Raw genomic sequence first — 19005 nt, forward strand, 5'->3', positions numbered from 1 at the left:
CCTTAGGGGAATTACACTGGCCATCAGAAGGAATGCTCCAATTAGATAAGAGCTTTTAAGAAATGCACTTAAAAGTAAAGGCTTCAAAATTCCAAAATAGCCTTATTGAAAGTTTTGTTGCAAAATGCTAATGAAAAATTAAGATATAAGAGGTACCTAAAAGAAAAGACCATACAAAAGTCTGTTAATGGCACAGACCCTCTATATCTACCTTGAAAGGAAGGCCCCTGTATGGGTTCCTTCCAGAGTTAGGACTCTGGTTTACTGGTTAGGTTTTTCTGGTAAACTGCTGTTATTCCCTTAAAAAGTCAGGGAGAAACTAAAATTAAAAATTAATGGAGTTATTTGATACTGCCAGGAATATTTACTGTTTGTCCTGGCTGAAACCTGATAAGATATTTGAAAGGATTTAGTAATTTATGATGAGAAATTTGGCCAAATTAGAAGCTGAATTCACAGCCCGATAGTTTTTTTTATAGGCCTTCTTTCCTAATTTAAAATAAAACTATGTACGTACCCAGAGAGAAAGAAGCAAATTAGGAATGACGTAGTTGGACAGGAAGACCAAACTATAATGCCATTTAAGTTACAATTTCTGAGGAATTGAGGGCAACTTTCCTTATCTCGCAAATCTTTGCAAAACCAGAAATGCAGCTCTAGAGGCAGTTCAGATTCCACCCAGTCCCTTTGACGATTCCAAAAACCTCTCTTATTTATCTCAAAAAGCTTGCAACCTCTCTGGGAACTGTCATCCAGATAATCACCAATTTCTAGGACTGAAGGAAAAAGAAAAGAAAAAAACGGTTATAGAAAACACCCTTGCCCAAAATCTAGCATCTTGTGTCTTCTCCATAAATATTAGCAGAAAAAAGCTTTAGCCAACTAAGCAGAGAATCTTAATTTATTCAATCTGCCACAAACAAAATTTGGATTCAATTATTCTTTCATAACTAGTGATCTCTGTGTTACTGTACCTGATTTATGGCAGTATTTTTAAAACAATAGCTGTGGGATCTCTATGTATGTGTCCACATATATGTATGTTATACATGTGTGATAGTTTTCTACCTCCAGACGGTATAATTTCTAAAGGAGCTCTATTAAATTGGCTTAAAGTAAGCACTTACATAAATTATTTCTAAATGTAATAGAAATTAGCCCATATGAATTTCAATATCATGTAATCTAGGAAAACATTTGGCACTAAAGCTAATTTAAGTTTGTTATCTTCAGAGTTATAAGCATTAAATATAAAACTTTTGTTCTACCGAGGTTTACCAAAAGCCAAATAAATTTATGTTATCTATGTTACAAAATTTGGCAACAAAAAATTTTGGCTGCCTTTGTCTACTGTCTCATGAAATTTTTGTAGGTAATCTAAACATAATTATTGGGAACAAGTAAACTAAATAGTTGTAACTAAGATTAAAGGGTTTTTAGGTGAACTTTTTAATAATAATTATGTGTTATGGTACATGTACTTAAAAATTAACTTCAAAACCTTTTGGTAACTGGAAACCTCACAGTTTTGCTAAATTAAGTTAAATTATAAAAACTTACTGATCTAGATCATTTCCAAATAAGATAAAATATTCGACATTAATCCTGAACATAAGTTTACCTACTTTAGGATTCTTATTGCAGAAAAAGTTAAAATATTTGGGTTTATTAATAAATATGTTTTGCACCATGCTGAGAAATTTTCTATGAGAATGCACATGTTTCTAGAAAGTATTTCTAAGTCTGCCAATCCACAGAATGCTAATATAAAAGACAATTTATAATTGCTTCTTAGTTTTCACTAAAAATTAAGGCTTCAAAGGGTTAAGAATTCTAATCAATATAGGTGACTAAAGCTACTAAAAATCAGTAAGGGAAACATTTCTGTATACAAGGAAAGTAAGATGTACATTTTCAGTAAAGAAGGTATAAGGAAGGGAGAAATTTCTGCTTGTTTTGCTAAGAAAGTAAATTGTCCTCAAGTACTAGGAAGGAGGAAAGGTGTGGGACAAATTCTGAATGTGAAAAAGAAAGTTATACAAGGTCTGTGGAAGACAAACCCTGAGGAAAGAGTTTTGTCCTTGGTCTAGTTGACTAAGATTGAAATGAATTAAGTAGATGAGTTTTAATATCAAAAGTAAGCTAGTGAAAAATTAAAATTTGGTTTTCTCTCTCTTAAAAAGACAGTTTTCTTGAACTTTTAGTCTGTTCTTGATAAAGAGATTATGACGGGTTTTTTTTCAGCTTTGAGTAGCCTACCAAAAAGTCAGGGATTCTATGTTTTATCAAAATAAATTTCCTGTACTGTTTTTATCAGGTCTTTAATCACAAGAGTTAATGGTTTTCTTACAACTATTTAAATTTCTGTATTTGCCTGAAAATCTTTTACTGTCACTTTGGTTAAACAGATAATTAAGTACTGTTTCATACTGATCTGTGATCCTATTTGACCAAGCATTCTAAAATCTTTTGATATTTTTGACAAAGCTACCAAAACTCAAATTTTTTTAAAAAGTCTTTCTTTTGATCTGAAAGTAACCTTGGAGAATTTCCAGCAGGCCCCTGGGACTTCTCAAAGAATATGACCACTCTTCTTATAAAGAGGGAAATACTAAACTACTTAGGCTTGTTTGGTATGTTAAATTACATGGGAAACATTGTCAAATAAGTGATGATGAGCCTCCTTTATGGATATCTTGCATGCATATATGTTATTAGCATAAGCATTTTAGAAATTATGTGAAATTTTAAAAATTTCTAGTATGTCCTGGCAGAATGTTATCACTTGCAATTCTAGTTATCTTAAAATGTTATATGTCACAGAAATAACCAAACTTCCTTGTCAATTGCATTATAATTTTAAGTCTTTTATCATCTATAGATAGTTATTGTTTATTCTGATGCTTTTGCAAATATGTTTTCTTCTCAGAGAGATTCATGGCAAGGCCTCTGACACTCTAGAATACAGGTTTCTGATAAACTGTCAGATCATAAAACTGAATTGGGTAAGAAATTACAGAACTGTAATGGAGAAACTGATGGCTTCATATAACTGCTAACAAAAGATCAAGAACTGATTACGTGGGACTACGTGAACCAAGGAGGATGCTCTAACATTTTATTTTTCCAGATTTAAAGAAATCTTTTCTCTTAAGCTATCAAAAATTTGGTAAGATATACCTTTGTGAACAAATATGAAACATTTACTTTTCTCCCTACCTGATCCCTTTAGAATCAGAAACTCTTAGTGAGTATTCTTATTTTCACTTAAATAATCAGGCCAAGTTTTTTTTGTTTTTGTTTGTTCGTTCATTTGAGGAAGATTAGCTGTGAGCTAACATTCACTGCCAATCCTCCTCTTTTTGCTGAGGAAGACTAGCTCTGAGCTAACATCTGTGCCCATCTTCCTCTACTTGATATGTAGCACACCTGCCACAGCGTGGCTTGATAAGTGGTGTGTAGGTCCACACCTGGGATCCAAACTGGTGAACCCTGGGCCACCAAAGCAGAGCACACAAACTCAACAGTTACACCACTGGGCCAGCCCCAGGCCAAGTTTCTAATATAAACAAATTAGTTTTACCATGATTAACTTTGGTTAAAAAAAAAAAAAAATGATGGTAATTGTGGAGAGATAAATTATGTTACACCTTTGTAGATGCTGGATTCTAGACCTATTAACTGTATTTAAGGTTTTGTTACATACCTATAGACTGGCCTCAGGTATTGCCTTTAGTCTTGCAGTGCCCTCTTTAGAAAACATGAACTGACACCACATGGTATGGTCACTAGCAGGATCAGTGTCTCTTGGTATGCTACTCATGCTACTGTGACCAGCTACTGTAAGTCTCTGATGTCTTATGCTCAAGCCTACCATCAACAGGTTAAGGAAGCGTTCCTGGATTCTAATTTAAAGAATGCTATTGGTCAGAGTCTGGAGCCTGCTGTCTGCATATTCTGGATATGAGACCAGAAGAAGACAGCCCTAGAGCCCCACTGGAAAGGACCTTATGAAGTGCTCCTAACTACTGACACTGCTGCAGAACTAGAAGGCAGTGAACCTTGGAGATACATCTCACATTTAAAAAGGTCTGCACCTGACATCTGGTCCTGTACAAACACTGGAGGCTTCCAAATCAAACTGACTAGGAAAAGAAGCTGCCAACATCTGAGGCAGATCGCTTTCCCAAGATGGCCAGACCAGGCCTGCATACCTTTCATTTGCTGTTGTTTCTTACCTCATTTTCTCCTTCTCTTTCTTGGAAAGACAATACTATTATCCACATCTCCCAACGTATCACAAAAGGTGGAAATCTTTCTGACTGTTGGGTTTCTCATCAAAAGCCTCATTCTGTCCACGAATCTAGAGAATCCTTTAGTACATTTAATTAACAATCTCTCTTCCATTCCTCCCCTGATTCATTGTACTAAGTGTCTAGAACTTCTCATCTAACTAATCAAACCTCCAGAGATTTAAGAGGTGACATTTGTAACTGTTGTAAATACCTCATTTTACTTGGGTGAACACCTCTGGAAAGGCAGAAACAGAAGCAGACAGAATATGGGCACAAGCCAAATGGTTAAATGCAGTGCCCACTGACATACTGTGGTTCTTGGATCTCTAGAGCTGGCTGCCCTCAGACACTGCCTCCTGGTTCAGGTCTATTCCCCAATTTGGACTTAGTATTTTGTTTACTATTTTAGAATTCTTGTTGTTGTAAAACTTTGTCTCCTCTGCGTAGCCTGACATTATAAAAACACCGGTTGGGTACTGATCACTCAGCACTTTGACCTGATTACTAGGGCTTGTGAAACTCAACATGAGAAACTTCAAGGAAGTGAGAAGATATTTACCCTTAAAGGAACTTAATTGGTAGAGCCTTTCTCTACCCTGGAACTCTTGTTGCTCAAATGTGGCCTAATGGGTCCTAAGGAAAGCACTTTCCCTTTTATGTGGAACATGACACACCAGGAATGAGCCTTCATGGCAACAAGGGACCAATGCTCCTGTGACAGCTGATCAGCAATGCTTTCCAATAGTAGATCAGTGATGCTTTCAGAGAAAGATTTTGATCAAAAGGGGGAAAATGTGAAAGATGACATGAGTGGAGCCATATTAAAATAGAGTTAGAGCAGCCACTTCAGAGGAACTGCTTTGCACGTCTTGTTTTCTTTACCTTCCAACCTGGACCAAACCACCAACATTCCAAAGAAGTCAGTAAGGGACAAGGTTACCTTACCTGTTGGACTGATGGAATTGGACTCTGCTGATGACTGGATCACTAACCAATCAACAAAGGACAAGTTTAGCCTTTTGCCTAATGATCGAACCTCTGGCCAATCTATGAAATACCAATCTAGCCTTACCTCATGGAGCACCAATGAACTCTTCTTTAATACAACTTACCTCATCCTCCCTTTTTCCCATAAAAACCCTAGGCCCCTCTCCTCTAAATGGGACACTATTTGGGTTTCTACCTGAACCTGTGCTCCCCAAAATGCAACTGTTTGATCCCAAATATACATTCTGCCTCTTAAACTGGTTTCTGTTTTTGTAGGTTGACAGAACCATTTTTTAAAAATGAGGAAAAAAGGGAGTATTTGTCACATTTCAGGAAGGGACAGGATCTTCTAAACACAAAAACAATTAGAGAAATCAAAGGAAGAGGAAGACTGGACAACATAAAAATGTAAAAATTCTGTAAATCAAAAAAACAAATAAAATTAAAAAGCAAAATAACAACTAGAAAAACATATTTACAAAAATCAAATACAATGCTGCTGTGCTTCACACATAAAGTAAGATCACATAATTCAATATGAAGAAAAACGAGGGGTAAGAGGCAATGAAACACATAAAGAAGATCATGCTTAGGTCTTTTATACATTTTATAAGTTAAAATTCAAAGTCCTACCTCACTAAAAATTTTGAGAAAATGGCAGAGCCAAGATTGGAAGGCAGGTCATTTAGCTTCCAAGCAATATACCATATCGCCTAGAGTAAGTAACTCATTATTTTTTTTTAAAACCACATTAATGTTAAAGTTTGCACTTGACAAGAGTTTTTTCCCCCTTTTAGCATACATTTTGAAAGGACTAAAGAAACTAATAGCAAATAAAACGAAACTACAGCTTTTTTTAGGTTTTAAATGGAGGTTGAATTCTTCTGACATATCTAGATGAACCAAAATTCTCTCGAATAAAGTTAAACGAAAATGTATTTATCAAAATCATTCTAAGTATAAAAACTGCTTCTTGATTAAGTAAAATAGAAAAGCCATTCACTACTAATGAAGAATAACAATGGTAAGTAAAATCTGATTTTCTGATTTTATTAAGGACTTAAATGGTTTACTGGAGGAATATGCAAATTACAAAAGAAACTAAGAAAAGAAAAATGTAAAAATACAGTACAGTAAAACATTAAAACAGGGGCTGGCCCTGTGGCTGAGTGGTTAAGTTCGCGCGCTCCGCTGCAGGCGGCCCAGTGTTTCGTTGGTTCGAATCCTGGGCGTGGACATGGCACTGCTCATCAAACCACACTGAGGCAGCATCCCACATGCCACAACTAGAAGGACCCACAACGAAGAATATACAACTATGTACTGGGGGACTTTGGGGAGAAAAAGGAAAAAAATAAAATCTAAAAAAAAATTAAAACATTACCTGTGATTACACGAAGCAATAAATACTAACCATGAATGAGGGAGCCATTCAGCCACTGAATGTAGTAGTTCTGAGGAAAAGAGAGCAGGATCTCATTGCTGATGATGGAGAAGGGGAGGAGCAGCACAGCGCCGGCGGAAACCGCTAGGGTGAAGGTGCTCAAAGACAGCCTGCAAGAGAAGGGCCACGTCAACCAGGGGGCAGGGAAGACAGAGGGGGCTCAAACAGGACAGACACTCTCACGCTTATTCTTACTGTTTAATCCAAAAGGAATTACATAAGAATTTCATTAACTACATGTAGTTGGGGGGCAAACGATATACATACGACCCCAGAAGTTAAACTAGATGAACTCTAAGACTCCTTACTCTGAAAATATCATTTAGGCTAATGACCAGGCCCTAAAAGACAGATATACTGAAGACAGAATACTTGACACACTTTACAAAGAATAAATTGTAGCCTCATTCCTCTTTTAACTGTAAGCATTTATTTCACAATTGCATTTAATTAGCAACTCTGGCAATATGTGCTAACAGCAATGCAACAACTGCTTCAGGTGAAAACAATACTGGTGAAAGCAGTATGAAAAACTAATTTAAAATGGTTGTTTCAGGGGAAAAAACTTACAAAGCCATTGCCCTGCTACCTCTTAAAATGGGTAAAGGTTAAACAAATTATATCAGGAAACAGTAGAGAACTATTAAACAATATTTAAAACACTGTTTTGTCATTTTTTAAAATAAGATCTCTCTAATATGTACTAATATGGAAAGATGTCTAAAATAAATTAAGTCAAAAAAGCAAACTGAAGAAAAGCATAGACAATAAACACAAAACATGCTCTCCTCCCCCCACCAAAAAAATGCATATATACACACAGGAAAATAGAGGTACAAGAAAAATCTAGCATAATATATGACAATCCTATAAGAGAATGGGATTATAAGGGGCTTTCACTTTCTCAGTTATATATGTCTGATGTGTCTAAAATGTTATATCTAATTTTTTTAAAGATTTTAAAAAGACTAACATGGCAAAGGAAAAGTGAACCTGATTAATACTAGAGATGTAACCTTAATTCAATATCCATCCATTAAAATTAATATAGGAAGAGTGAAATAAATGTAAGAAGAGGCAAGAAAAATCACACTAAATGCTCAAAATACACATCTGGTAGAGTAACTCTGAGGCCAATGCCATCTTGTGGCAAACAACAGAAGTGTTTTCCTAACTTAAAGGCCAAAAACAACCATGAAACCTCCTCTGTTCAGTAAATCATTGATAAATATTTAAATGCAGACCATATGATACATACCAAAAATACAATTCGAATCAGACCTAGGTGAAGTCCATAACTGGTTTTCCTGAATGAACAACCTGTTTCCTGGGAAAAGCACTAGGACAAGTCTTTGTGTCAAGTCCACTGTCAACTCTGGCAGTGCCCAGCCAGTGACCTCAGAGAGCTTCTTTACTTTTGTCCTCGAAAGTCAAACGATGCAGTTATCCTGATCACTCCCACTCCTTCCTTCCAATGCTAAAAGGAAGATCAAATCCACAATCTCACGATTCCAGGTCCTGCACAGCCATCCCAATACACTTTTCCAGACTCCTCTCTCACCATGACAGGCTCCCACACACAGACTTACCTAACTTCCTCACACTTCCAACGTCCATGGGTTTTATGGCTCAGTAGGCACAGCTGGTTCTCTCCCTAGGGTCCCCCTTTAGGTCACTTGTCCTGTGAAGCATTCCTCAGCATCTCCCTTCTCGCTCCTCTCAGTAAAGTCAGTCCCTCTCCTCCTGGCTATCGTGACACTCTGACCACATACCCAGCAATGAATGCCAACCACAACTTCCAAATCAAACACTGAGACCTATAATGTGACAAAGGAGTAAGCTTATAATGGCAAACAGATGAAGTATTTGAAATTACAAGTGACCCAGAAAATCCTGAACATATGATCACCATAACTATAACGTTGGCTCTTTCAACAAAAAACTTTTAGAATCTATTGCATTTCAGGTATTGTGATTGGCCCTAGAGATACAAAAAAGATAATACCATACTCCTAACCACCCTTGAGCAGCTATGAAGAGAGCTATTCATAAAAGATTGCTGTGATGGAGTTAAATGCTTGGCAAGGGGACCTTATGTAAGGCCAAGTCAATTGGAAAAAAGGTAGTAGTGGTCACTGCTCAGAAAACTAGAGAAAAGTACCCCTCAGAATTGAAGGGCAGTTCCAGAAATGTCGCCTTCTGAAATGGACTTCCTGGTATGGGGTGAAAGAGAAGGGTCTGAGCTTTCAACCTGAGAGTGGGAATGGTGTAGGTGACATCAACCGTGATGGAGAAGGCTGCGGTTGGAGCAGGCTGGAGGGGGAACAAGGAATTCAGCTGTGGACATAGGGGTTAGACATGTCCATGAGGCAGGAATGTCACAGAAGTGACACTTCATACTTCTCTGCAGGCTACCAGGTGGCCTAGGACTTCTGTCTGCCCCATTACTGGTCATGTTCTCTCTGAGCACTGGTCACAGTGCTGTCTGCCAGGACTCTCCATCTAAAGTTACTCTTCCATTTTTTTTTTTTTTGAGGAAGATGAGCCCTGAGCTAACATCTGTTGCCAATCCTCCTCTTTTTGCTGAGGACGACTGGCTCTGTGCTAAGATCCGTGCCCATCTTTCTCTACTTTATATGTGGGACGCCTGCCACAGCATGGCTTGCCAAGCGGTGCCATGTCGGCACCCGGGATCCAAGCCAGCAAACCATGGGCCACCGAAGCGTAACATGTGAACTTAACTGCTGCACCACCGGGCCGGCCCCACTCTTCCCTTTAATTAGTAAGTGTTTTGTGGGAAGCTAAGTGTGAAACTAGGAAAATATCCTGTTACTTGTCACATAATTTATTCACATTGACTTCTGTCAGTTGGACTCAAGATTTTCTATTTATTCTGTGTAGGATCCATTACAATCATTGTTTTGATGCTGAGATTGCCCTGGATTTAGCTGAAAGCCCTTGAAGGCTTCTGTGTCTTTTTGACATGCCTCTCCCACACCCCTACCCCATCATTCTTTGAGCACTTCCCTGTATTCTGGCACTACAAGATGTACAAAATGAGCCTGGAACTTTCCCTATCCTAGCCCTGCAATCAGCCTTTTCCCCAAGGAGCCCTGCTTCCTTTCAGTGGAAAACTGTATTTAGAAGCGAAGTTTGGGGTGCTAAATATACTCATTGCTACTGGGGTGCCATGCTCCCAGGTGCTCTCAGCGGACAGGCAAAGTTAGGGAATATAAGCCTGCACTATGCATACCTGTACATACACGTATCCACATTCACATCCAGATCTGATTCGATAACTTTCTCTATATTGAAAACCAGGAATGCACACTGATACCTCCAAGTCCAATGCATCAACTCAGTGTTCATTTTCGTTTTCTCCCTCTCCCCTAACTGTAACTGGCTCCCATTATCTTTAATGGACCAATCTCCCATATGTGATCAGTCTCCCAACACTCCCACCCTATGCAGAGGTGCGCTCTTGCTCAGGTGACTTCCCAGACACCCTCCCTCCCCACCTCTTGACACCTCATGCCAGGCCATCCCTCTGGGGACACCCTCCTTAGTCTACTTGGGCTCTGCCATCCTGCAAGAATGCTGTCCCCACCCTGCATTAGCTCTGACTCCCTATAGCAGAGCACCCCCTACCTCGTGCCAGGCGACAACCCCTTAGGACGACAACCCATGCCAGTATTTCACCCTGCAGGGAAACTTCCCTCCCTTCTTTCAGATCCTCAGAGCCCACACCAGGTTACCCGCCGGGCTCTGACGCCTGTGCCACGTCTCCCTCCTGCATGGAAACCCTCCTCCCTTGCTCAGGCTCATAAGCCATCCTTAAAAGCAGTTTCAACAGTTAGGCACTGTATTTCTATACCAATTACTTTAACCCAAATAAAATCAAATAACTAGCTGAGAGTAGCTCTCAGAAAATGTAATTTTTGGTTGGGAAAGGCAGAGGGGTTATTTTGGCAGCATAAGTAGATACAAAGAGAGGACAGAACGAAGGCACTCGAGGAGCAAGAGAGAAACCAAAGGTGGATTCTAAAAGGGAGGTGAGAGAGGTTAAGGAAAGACTTCTCAGTCTGCCGTGGTGCCTGAGTCAGCTGTGGAGAAGCGTCTCTCACGTGGCCACACGGTGCTCGCAGTCACCTACTCAGGAACTTGGCTGAGCTCGCTCTGAAGACTGAGCACTTCCACTTCTTTCTCCTCGTCAAGCACAGCCTTGCATTCTTTCTTCCCCTTCAGTGCCCCCAACAACTCCCTTCAGTGGGAGGAGGTAAGGGGAAGGAAAGAGGGTTAGGCGAGAAGGGAGACAACACCGAATTCACACCTGCTATGCACCAAGCACCCTACCCTAGGTAATTTTTTTTCTTGTTATTTAATCCACACAACAGCACTAAAAGGAGGTGGTAGCTGTAGTTCACATATGGAGAAAATAAATCTTTGCTTCTCAATCTCTTCTGGATTCAAGCTAATCTTGAGTTCAGAATTTGATCCCAGATCTGCCTAACTCTTCAGTTCTCACTCATTCTATCACAGCAGGAAAAAAGGCAGTGAAAGACAAAGAGACCACTGGGTGGGGGGGTTAGGGGGACGGACCAGGTCAGATTCATTCTCTCAGGTGCCCTTCTCCTCCAGGTTTCCCCCTCCTGACTTTATTGTAAGTGACACCCAACTACCTTCAGGAAGAAGAGGTCTGTGTGTGCCACCATGATGCAGAAACCACCTGCTGGGAAAACCCAGACCCCTTGGACATGCCTCGCCAGCCCATGTGAAAGCAGGTAAAGCAGGCAGGGCCTCTGCTGAGCACTGCCACAAGGAAACAGCCATATTTTCATAAAATGCACTGCCAAGGGTAAAAAGCCAAAGTGATGTGTTCTTGTCTATTTATAAATTATTGATCTACAAATGCATTTAAGTAGATTTACCACCAAAAGTGGAACACAGACTAAATGGAGAGGAAAGAGGCACATATCTCACAGGCACTTCATATCTAGAGGTTTCACTGAGAAAGAATTAATATCTGCCCTTTAGTCAGTCAGTGATTCACTATGGCTTTCAGAGGTAAGTGAAGTGAATTATTCTGTTTCCACAGGAGCAGTAATTTTGACAGAGAAAAATGATTCACTTAAGAATTTTCACAAATGTCATGGTGCTAGGAATACAACTAAGACCCTTAATCCTGTAAATTTAAACCAAGTTATTTAAACCAAGTTATCCTGTAAGTTTTAAACCCACAGAGCAAGATTTCCCAGTATGAAGTTACAGTTGTTTTCCCTAGGGCATTTAAAATAATTTATATTACCAAATCTAGTAAAGCAGAGTCCATTTATATTCATTTTTCAGTTGTAAATCAAATCTGCCCTACTGAAGTCATTTATTTCTTCAAAGTTTTTATTTTTTGAGGTGAAATTCACATAAAATAAAGCATCTTAAAGTGAGCAATTCAGTAGAATTTAGTGCATTCACAGTGTTGAGCAACCACCATCTCTTTCTAGTTCCAGAACCTTTTCATCACCCCAAAACAAAACTTCATATCCATTAAGCACTTGCTTCCCATTCTCCCCTCCCCTCAGCTCCTGGTAACCATCAGTCTGCTCTTGATGAGTTTACCTATTCCGAATTTCTCATAAATGGAATCACACACTATGTGACCTTTTCGTCTGGCTTCTTTCACTTAGCATAATGTTTTTGAGGTTCAACCATGCTGTGGCAAATGTCAGTACTTCACTCCTTTTTATGGCTGAATAATATTGCAGTGCATGTGAAAGCATGCATGCAGGTGTGCAGGTGTGTATAAGTGCGTGTGAGTACATGCAGTCTCTCTTTCCCTCCTCCCCTTTCCTCACCTCCTGTCTCCTGCCCCTGAGCAAAAGATGCAGAATCTAACACTCATCATGAAGAAACATCAGACAGAGCCAAATAACTGGCCTGTAGTCTTCAAAAGTATCAAGGTCAGGGAAGTCAAGGAAATACTGAAGACGTATTTCAGTCTGCCAGGAACTAAAGGGACGTGACAACTACCTGCAGTGTGTGATTCCAAACTGGATCCTTTTGCTACAAAGGACATTATTGGGACAACTGGTAAATTGGAATGGGGCATGAGTGGTACTGTATAAACGATGATTTCATGATGTTGATGGTTGTATGGTAGATTCATAGGAGAATGCACTATTTACAGGAATTATTTTGCAACCATCCTGAGGAAATGGAACATCAGGTCAGCAACTTCTCAAACAGTTCAGATAAAAAAAGGCTCTTTGAATTACACTTCCAACTTTTCTATAAATTTGGGACTCTTTCAAAAAATTTTTAAAGTATCAACCAAAAATTCCTGGAATACAAACACTCTCCTATGTAGGTATATATCTACACAATTTCAAACTTTAATCAACCAAAATCTGATAGAAAGGAATTCATTGGTTTCCATCCAGTTTGATACCTCAAAAAAATTAAAGAGTATTTCCATCGCATATCATCAGCATACATAAGTAGAATGAGAGCAATAAGGAACCTAAAAAGACTGTCTGGGTCCCTCTCCCTGTCCCAAGACCATCACGGTCTTCCCAGTAGACCACTGAAACAGCTGCGAGCTTTCTTTTTATGGCTCAGCAATTTTCCCAACCTTGAGCCTATTTCCTGACTAAATCCTCTGAAGATAAAATCTGTTGGCTCCTTAAATAAGCAAATTTTAACAGGAGATAATCAATCCTCAATTATTCATGTATATTTGGTTATGTGTGCTTTCTGAGCACAGGATTAATATTGATAAAAGGTGTTGAAATACTTCAGATGAACTTTTTCCATATTTCGGCCCAAAAGATAGAATTAAATTTTGAGAATTTATGACTTCAGAATTAGAAACAGAACAATTAAACTTTAAAATACATACGAAATCCTGTTGACTATGGCATCTTCATCTTCTTGTTCATCTGCAAAAACATTTAAGGTATTAATTTTTTTTATCATCCAACAAAATGTTTTATTAATTTACTAAAAATATAAACTTAAAAAAGCAATTACTGAATAAAAGCAATTTTCAAAAAGTAATGTGTTTACTTCAGCACAGATCCAAAATTAAATCTCATTAAACTAGATAGGATACAATATGGTTAGAGAATAGAGTGTTTTGATTAATCAAAAGTTCTCATTAACAAAACTACCATATGTAAACTAAAATTTTCCATTTATTTAGTGCTCAAGAAAATAAAACTTAGTGGACCTTTAGAACCACTATCAAGTTTATTGTTATACAATGTAAATGAAATTGCTAATAAATGAAATTTTCTGGTTGATAACAGCCAAAAAAAAATTTTACTATAAAATTAAAATTCAGAATCTTACAACCCATGTACCTTTCTATAATTTGAGTATGTCATTAGTAACGGTAATACTGAGGATTCTCTCGGACCATCCCAAACTACTGTGGATACCATGGCCTCAACATTCCACCATAACTGTTAAGTTACAGACTGAACTATACCAAGTTTGACATATCCTTTAATAGCAGATGGTCCCTGCTCCAGTACTCATTCACCCTCCCCCTCCCTCTCTCTCATGCTGCCAGCCATCTTTTTTGTCCTCCCACACAAACTTACCAGCTAGAGAAACTATGACCCAATTATAAGAATATTGCACAACACCACTGGCCCCTCCTTCTTCTCAATACCTAACTAGGGCTGTCCTCAAAGCCTCTCTCTGTAGGTCTCTGGCATTTTGAGCACCCACCTGCTTCAGTGTCATGGTGTATTTGGGCCATTCTCTTAGTCCAGTCTCCAGTCTTAATTATAGGCTACCCAAAATAGTTTTACAGCCAAAGGGACCACAAAATAACACAGTCACAGTTAATTTTTATACTGTTGTGCCCATATCCAATCACCCATCAAATCTTGAAGAATGTGTTAATAACTCCATATCCATTCCAATTGTATTCCCAACACTCTACCAACCAGGTCCACAGTCCTCACCACCTCCACCCCACAAATACTCTAAAAAGCATCTAATAAATCTCCAAGTTTCCTGCTCATCACCTAATTTCCCCTAAAATATTGCATTTATATTCATTCATTCTCTCTCTCTCCCTCTTTCTGTGTCCATAATCTATGAAACCGGATGCCAAAACATCTTTAAAAATAGCTAAGATACTGTCTTGGATCCCAGGTCTTCAAAATTTTGAGAGATTATAGAATCCAAGGAGTATTTCAGTGTAGTCACAGAGCCAAGTAAATAGTACTAAAGTAAGGCACTAGACTATTTCCTGATTTCTTTCAAAAATCTGAAAAGTTTAGGGGCCAGCCCGGGGGCATAGTAGTTCATTTCACATGCTCTGCTTCGGCGGCCCAGGGTTGGCAAGTTCAGATCCTGGGCTCAGACCTACGCACCGCTTATCAAGCCACACTGTGGCAGGCATCTCACATACAAGATAGAGGAAGATGGGAACAGATGCTAGCTCAGGGCCAGTCCTCCTCAGCAAAAAGAGGAGGTTTGGCGGCAGAGGTTAGCTGAGGGCTAATCTTGCTCAAAAAAAAAAAAAAAAAAAGAGTCTGACAAGTTTAATATGATAACATAAGGAATCTTTAACATATGGAATCCTTAAGTATTCAAATGGCACCTACTATTAGCCCGCATCACAGGTGGAAAATCCTGCAAGGATTATACAAGATGATACATAACTGAATACTAAATGGTCTTATGGAGATTCTAAATTCTACATCGCTTTAGAGAAAGGAAAGATATTCTGGTAGTCTGAGAAAGGATGGGGTGGGGGTGAGTATGTTCAAAGTCAGAGCCAGTCACAAGGAACCAAGTACCCTCATAAACTGGAATGCCCCTCATACTGAACAGCCCCACACTCTTCTTAGTTGGACACAAGAATGCTGATAAACAAGGGCTGTGGTCTAAGAGGATGACCTTATGAGCAGTCAGAGTCCCTGGACGTTATTCTTAGTGCTCTTCACACCAGGCAACTGCTGGCTTCAGTCACGAGCACACTGAATATACTACCACACTGACAGGCACTGTGCAGCCCATGTACCATAGACCTCAAGCACAAGAATCAAAGTTTTAATTACAATGTTTCTACTTGCCTGATTTTCTCTTGTATCTTGTAATGATGAAGTAGGAAACTACATAGAGAATGGCAAAAAGAAGGAAACATATCTGAAAGAAAACAAAGTTAACAGATCATTTACATTTTTTGCATATCTTTTCTTAAATAATAGAAGATACATCTTTGGTATTTATAGAAAAAAGGATTCTATTACAAAGTAAAAACTTCAGATATTTTGCTAATGTAAAGTTTTGATGAAATATTAATTTACATAAACTAGTCAGCCCAATTTAATTACAGAAAAAAAAATGTCAAATGAAGATTTTTCTTTTCTTAACTTGACCAAATTGTTTTCAAAATCATGTGGAAACATAAAGAAGCAGACCATCTCTGACAATCCTGAAAAACAAAGTCAATGAGAGGCTACTATCCCTACCAAATATTAAAACATATCATAAAGCCTCAATCACATTTAAAGAATGTACTGGCACCAAAACTTGACAGATCTATGAAAGAGATTCTATTATATAAAAATTTATATAATTGGTTATACATACAAGAGGCATCACAAACCAATGTGGGAAGGGAATAATTATTCAATAAATATACCATATATCAAAATAAAAAAATCTCTTGTTGAACTGCTGTTTAATATTAAATTCCATTTCATTTCAATCAGATCTAGGGAATGATAGGCAAAAAAGGATGGGTCAAGGACTAGAGATCTTATGATAGTCAAAGACCAAGCGTGCTGGAAATAAAGGCTTATTAGAGCTGTGGACCATGGTAAAAATACTTTGAAGATTCTCAAATGAAACCACTGCAAGTGATGAACAAGTCTAGGGAGCACCCCATGCATGAATTTCTGAAGAAGGGTTGGTGGCCATATGACTGACAACAACCCTGGACCTAGGTGGTGGACATCCACCATACAATGTCATCTGGCAAATGACAAAATGAGAATGGAGAGGAAGACTACGAGCCTCATGCCAAAGCCTTCCCAATATATGTAGGAAAGTGACAAGAGACATTATTGACACTGACCAACAGGAGCAAAGCATCAAGAGCATCAAAGATGGCCCACTGCTGGGAGCCTGTAAGGAGTTCCAGGTAGGTAAGCGAATGTTAACACCAAGACCAACTCCTCCCAAAATCCTTTGGAGTATGAGATGGGTCAAAAAGGAAAACCAGTTATTGCTGAAGAAATGTAAATAGAGGGTCTTCTGAGAAGAAGTTGAAGATCAGGGGGAAACTGTTTACAATGGAATGGAAGTCTGAGTAGGGCTAGAAGAGCAATGGAAGGAAGAGTGACTGGGCATAAATACAGTGAATTATGACGTTAAAGTCACAGAGATCAGATGACCAAGGGAATTAATATTTATGACAAAGGCTGACTAGAGTTTATTCATTCAACAGTTACTTATTGTGGGCTTACTATATACCCACCATTCTTCTAAGAACTGAGGACACAGCAGTAAACAAAACAAAGTTCCTGATCTCATTAAGTTTACACTCCATTAAGAAAACAGAGAATAAATAAATAAATATGCAGAGTGTCAGATGATGATTAGTGCAGGGTTAGGGGAAAAGGGAGTGCCAGCAGGGGTGAGGGGGCATGACTCACTAATAAGGTGACATCTGAGGAAAGAGTTGTGGGAGCAAAGAGAACAACATGCAGATATCTGGAAGGACAGCATTCGAGGCAGAGAAAACAGTAATGCCCAGGGTCTGAGACCAGAAAGGCTCTGATGTGTTCAAACGAGGAGTTAAGAGATGAGGTCACATAGGAGTTTGTAGTAAGTGTTGGTTCTTAGAGGTGGTATTTTGTTGGGGTCTCTTTCGTTTGTTTGTTTTTGGTGAGGAAAATTGGCCCTGAGCTAACATTTGTGCCAAACCTCCTCTACTTTGTATGTGGGATGCCGCCACAGCATGGCTTGATGAGCAGTATGCAGGTCCGGGCCGGGGATCCGAACCCATGAACCCCAGGCTGCCGAAGTGGAGCACATGAACTTAACCACTACACCACCAGGCCAGGCCCTAGTTATGTTTTTTATCCTGAGTGAGATGGGAAGCCACTGGAGGATTCTGAACAGAGGAGTGATATGATCTGACATATTGCAAAAGGCTCACTCTAATCGTACTGTGGAAAATAAATGAGAAGTGGGCAAGGGCAGAAGCAGCGAGAGCAGTCACGAGTTTACTGCAATAATCCAGAAGAGAGGTCACTTAGAGCCATGCAGTGCAGGTGTTAAAGTTATCACGCTCTGGGTATGCTGTGAAAGCAGACTTAACAGGGCAGATACAAGGTTCTTGGCATGAAAAGACAGGAGCTGCCACCACCTGAGTCAGGAAACATTACGAGGATAGTTCTGGGTGGCAATAAGCAGTACAGTGTGCACTGCTGAATTTGAAATGTGTATTACTCACTCAGGTGGAGAGGTTGGACGGGCAGTTGGATATAAAAATCTGTACAATTCAGGAGAAAAAGCCAGGCCGGGTGGGGAAAAAAGGATCATCAGCAGATAGATGACATTTAAAGCTCTGAGACAAGACAAGATTTCCATCCTAGGAAGTGAGTAGGAAGTCTCTCCCCTTCATCCCAGGGGAGAGAAGTCTGAGAACAGAGCCCCGGGGTTCTCAACATTTAGAAGTCAACTTGACAGAAGAAATCAGCAACAGCTGCCTGAGGAGAAGCAGTCAGCAGGTGGCAGGCAGACGAGACTGAGAGTCCTGCAAGCCAAGTGAAGAAAGTTTACCTAGGAAAAGGGAATTATCAACTGTGTCAAACCTGCTGACAGGCCAAGTAAGATGAGGACAGAGAACTGACAACTGGATTTAGCAACAGAGAGGTCATCGGTGACCTTGACAAGAGTTGTTTTTCTGGAGGGATGGAGGCAAAACTGATTGAAGAGGATTAAGAGCAGAAAAACTGGAAACAAAATGTTAAGTAGACTGTTCTTTCCAGGAAGCTTATGATAAAAGGGAGCAAAGGAAATGTGAAGGGGAATGTGAAGTCAAGAGGGTTTGTTTACGAAGAGAACAGTTACAGATGGTTGTAGGAATAATCCAGTAGAGAGAAAAATTACTGATGCAAGAAAGAAAAGGGAGAATTGCTGAAAAAATGTGCTCAAGTTGAGGGGCTAGATGTAAAATTTATCCACAGTAAGGAGGAGGAGGAAGAGTAGAAGGAGACAGAACCTTTGAGTTCGTGGCAGGTAGGTAAGTACATG

At 39.2% G+C, this 19005-nt stretch overlaps 1 protein-coding gene across 2 annotated transcripts in view; it reads right to left on the reverse strand.

Annotated features, from left to right (window-relative positions):
* LMBR1 (limb development membrane protein 1) overlaps positions 1-19005 on the reverse strand; it is a 145828-nt gene that overhangs the window by 106637 nt on the left and 20186 nt on the right. For both annotated transcript variants that reach the window (XM_046668846.1, XM_046668845.1), the window contains exons 2-4: positions 15813-15885; positions 13619-13658; positions 6697-6836 (exon numbers count right to left, since the gene is read on the reverse strand). In XM_046668846.1, the coding sequence (XP_046524802.1) occupies positions 6697-6836; positions 13619-13658; positions 15813-15885 (253 nt within the window). The remainder of the gene's footprint in view (positions 1-6696; positions 6837-13618; positions 13659-15812; positions 15886-19005) is intronic.

The sequence above is a fragment of the Equus quagga genome, chromosome 8 (assembly GCF_021613505.1).
Source record: "Equus quagga isolate Etosha38 chromosome 8, UCLA_HA_Equagga_1.0, whole genome shotgun sequence".
Lineage (NCBI taxonomy): Eukaryota > Metazoa > Chordata > Mammalia > Perissodactyla > Equidae > Equus > Equus quagga.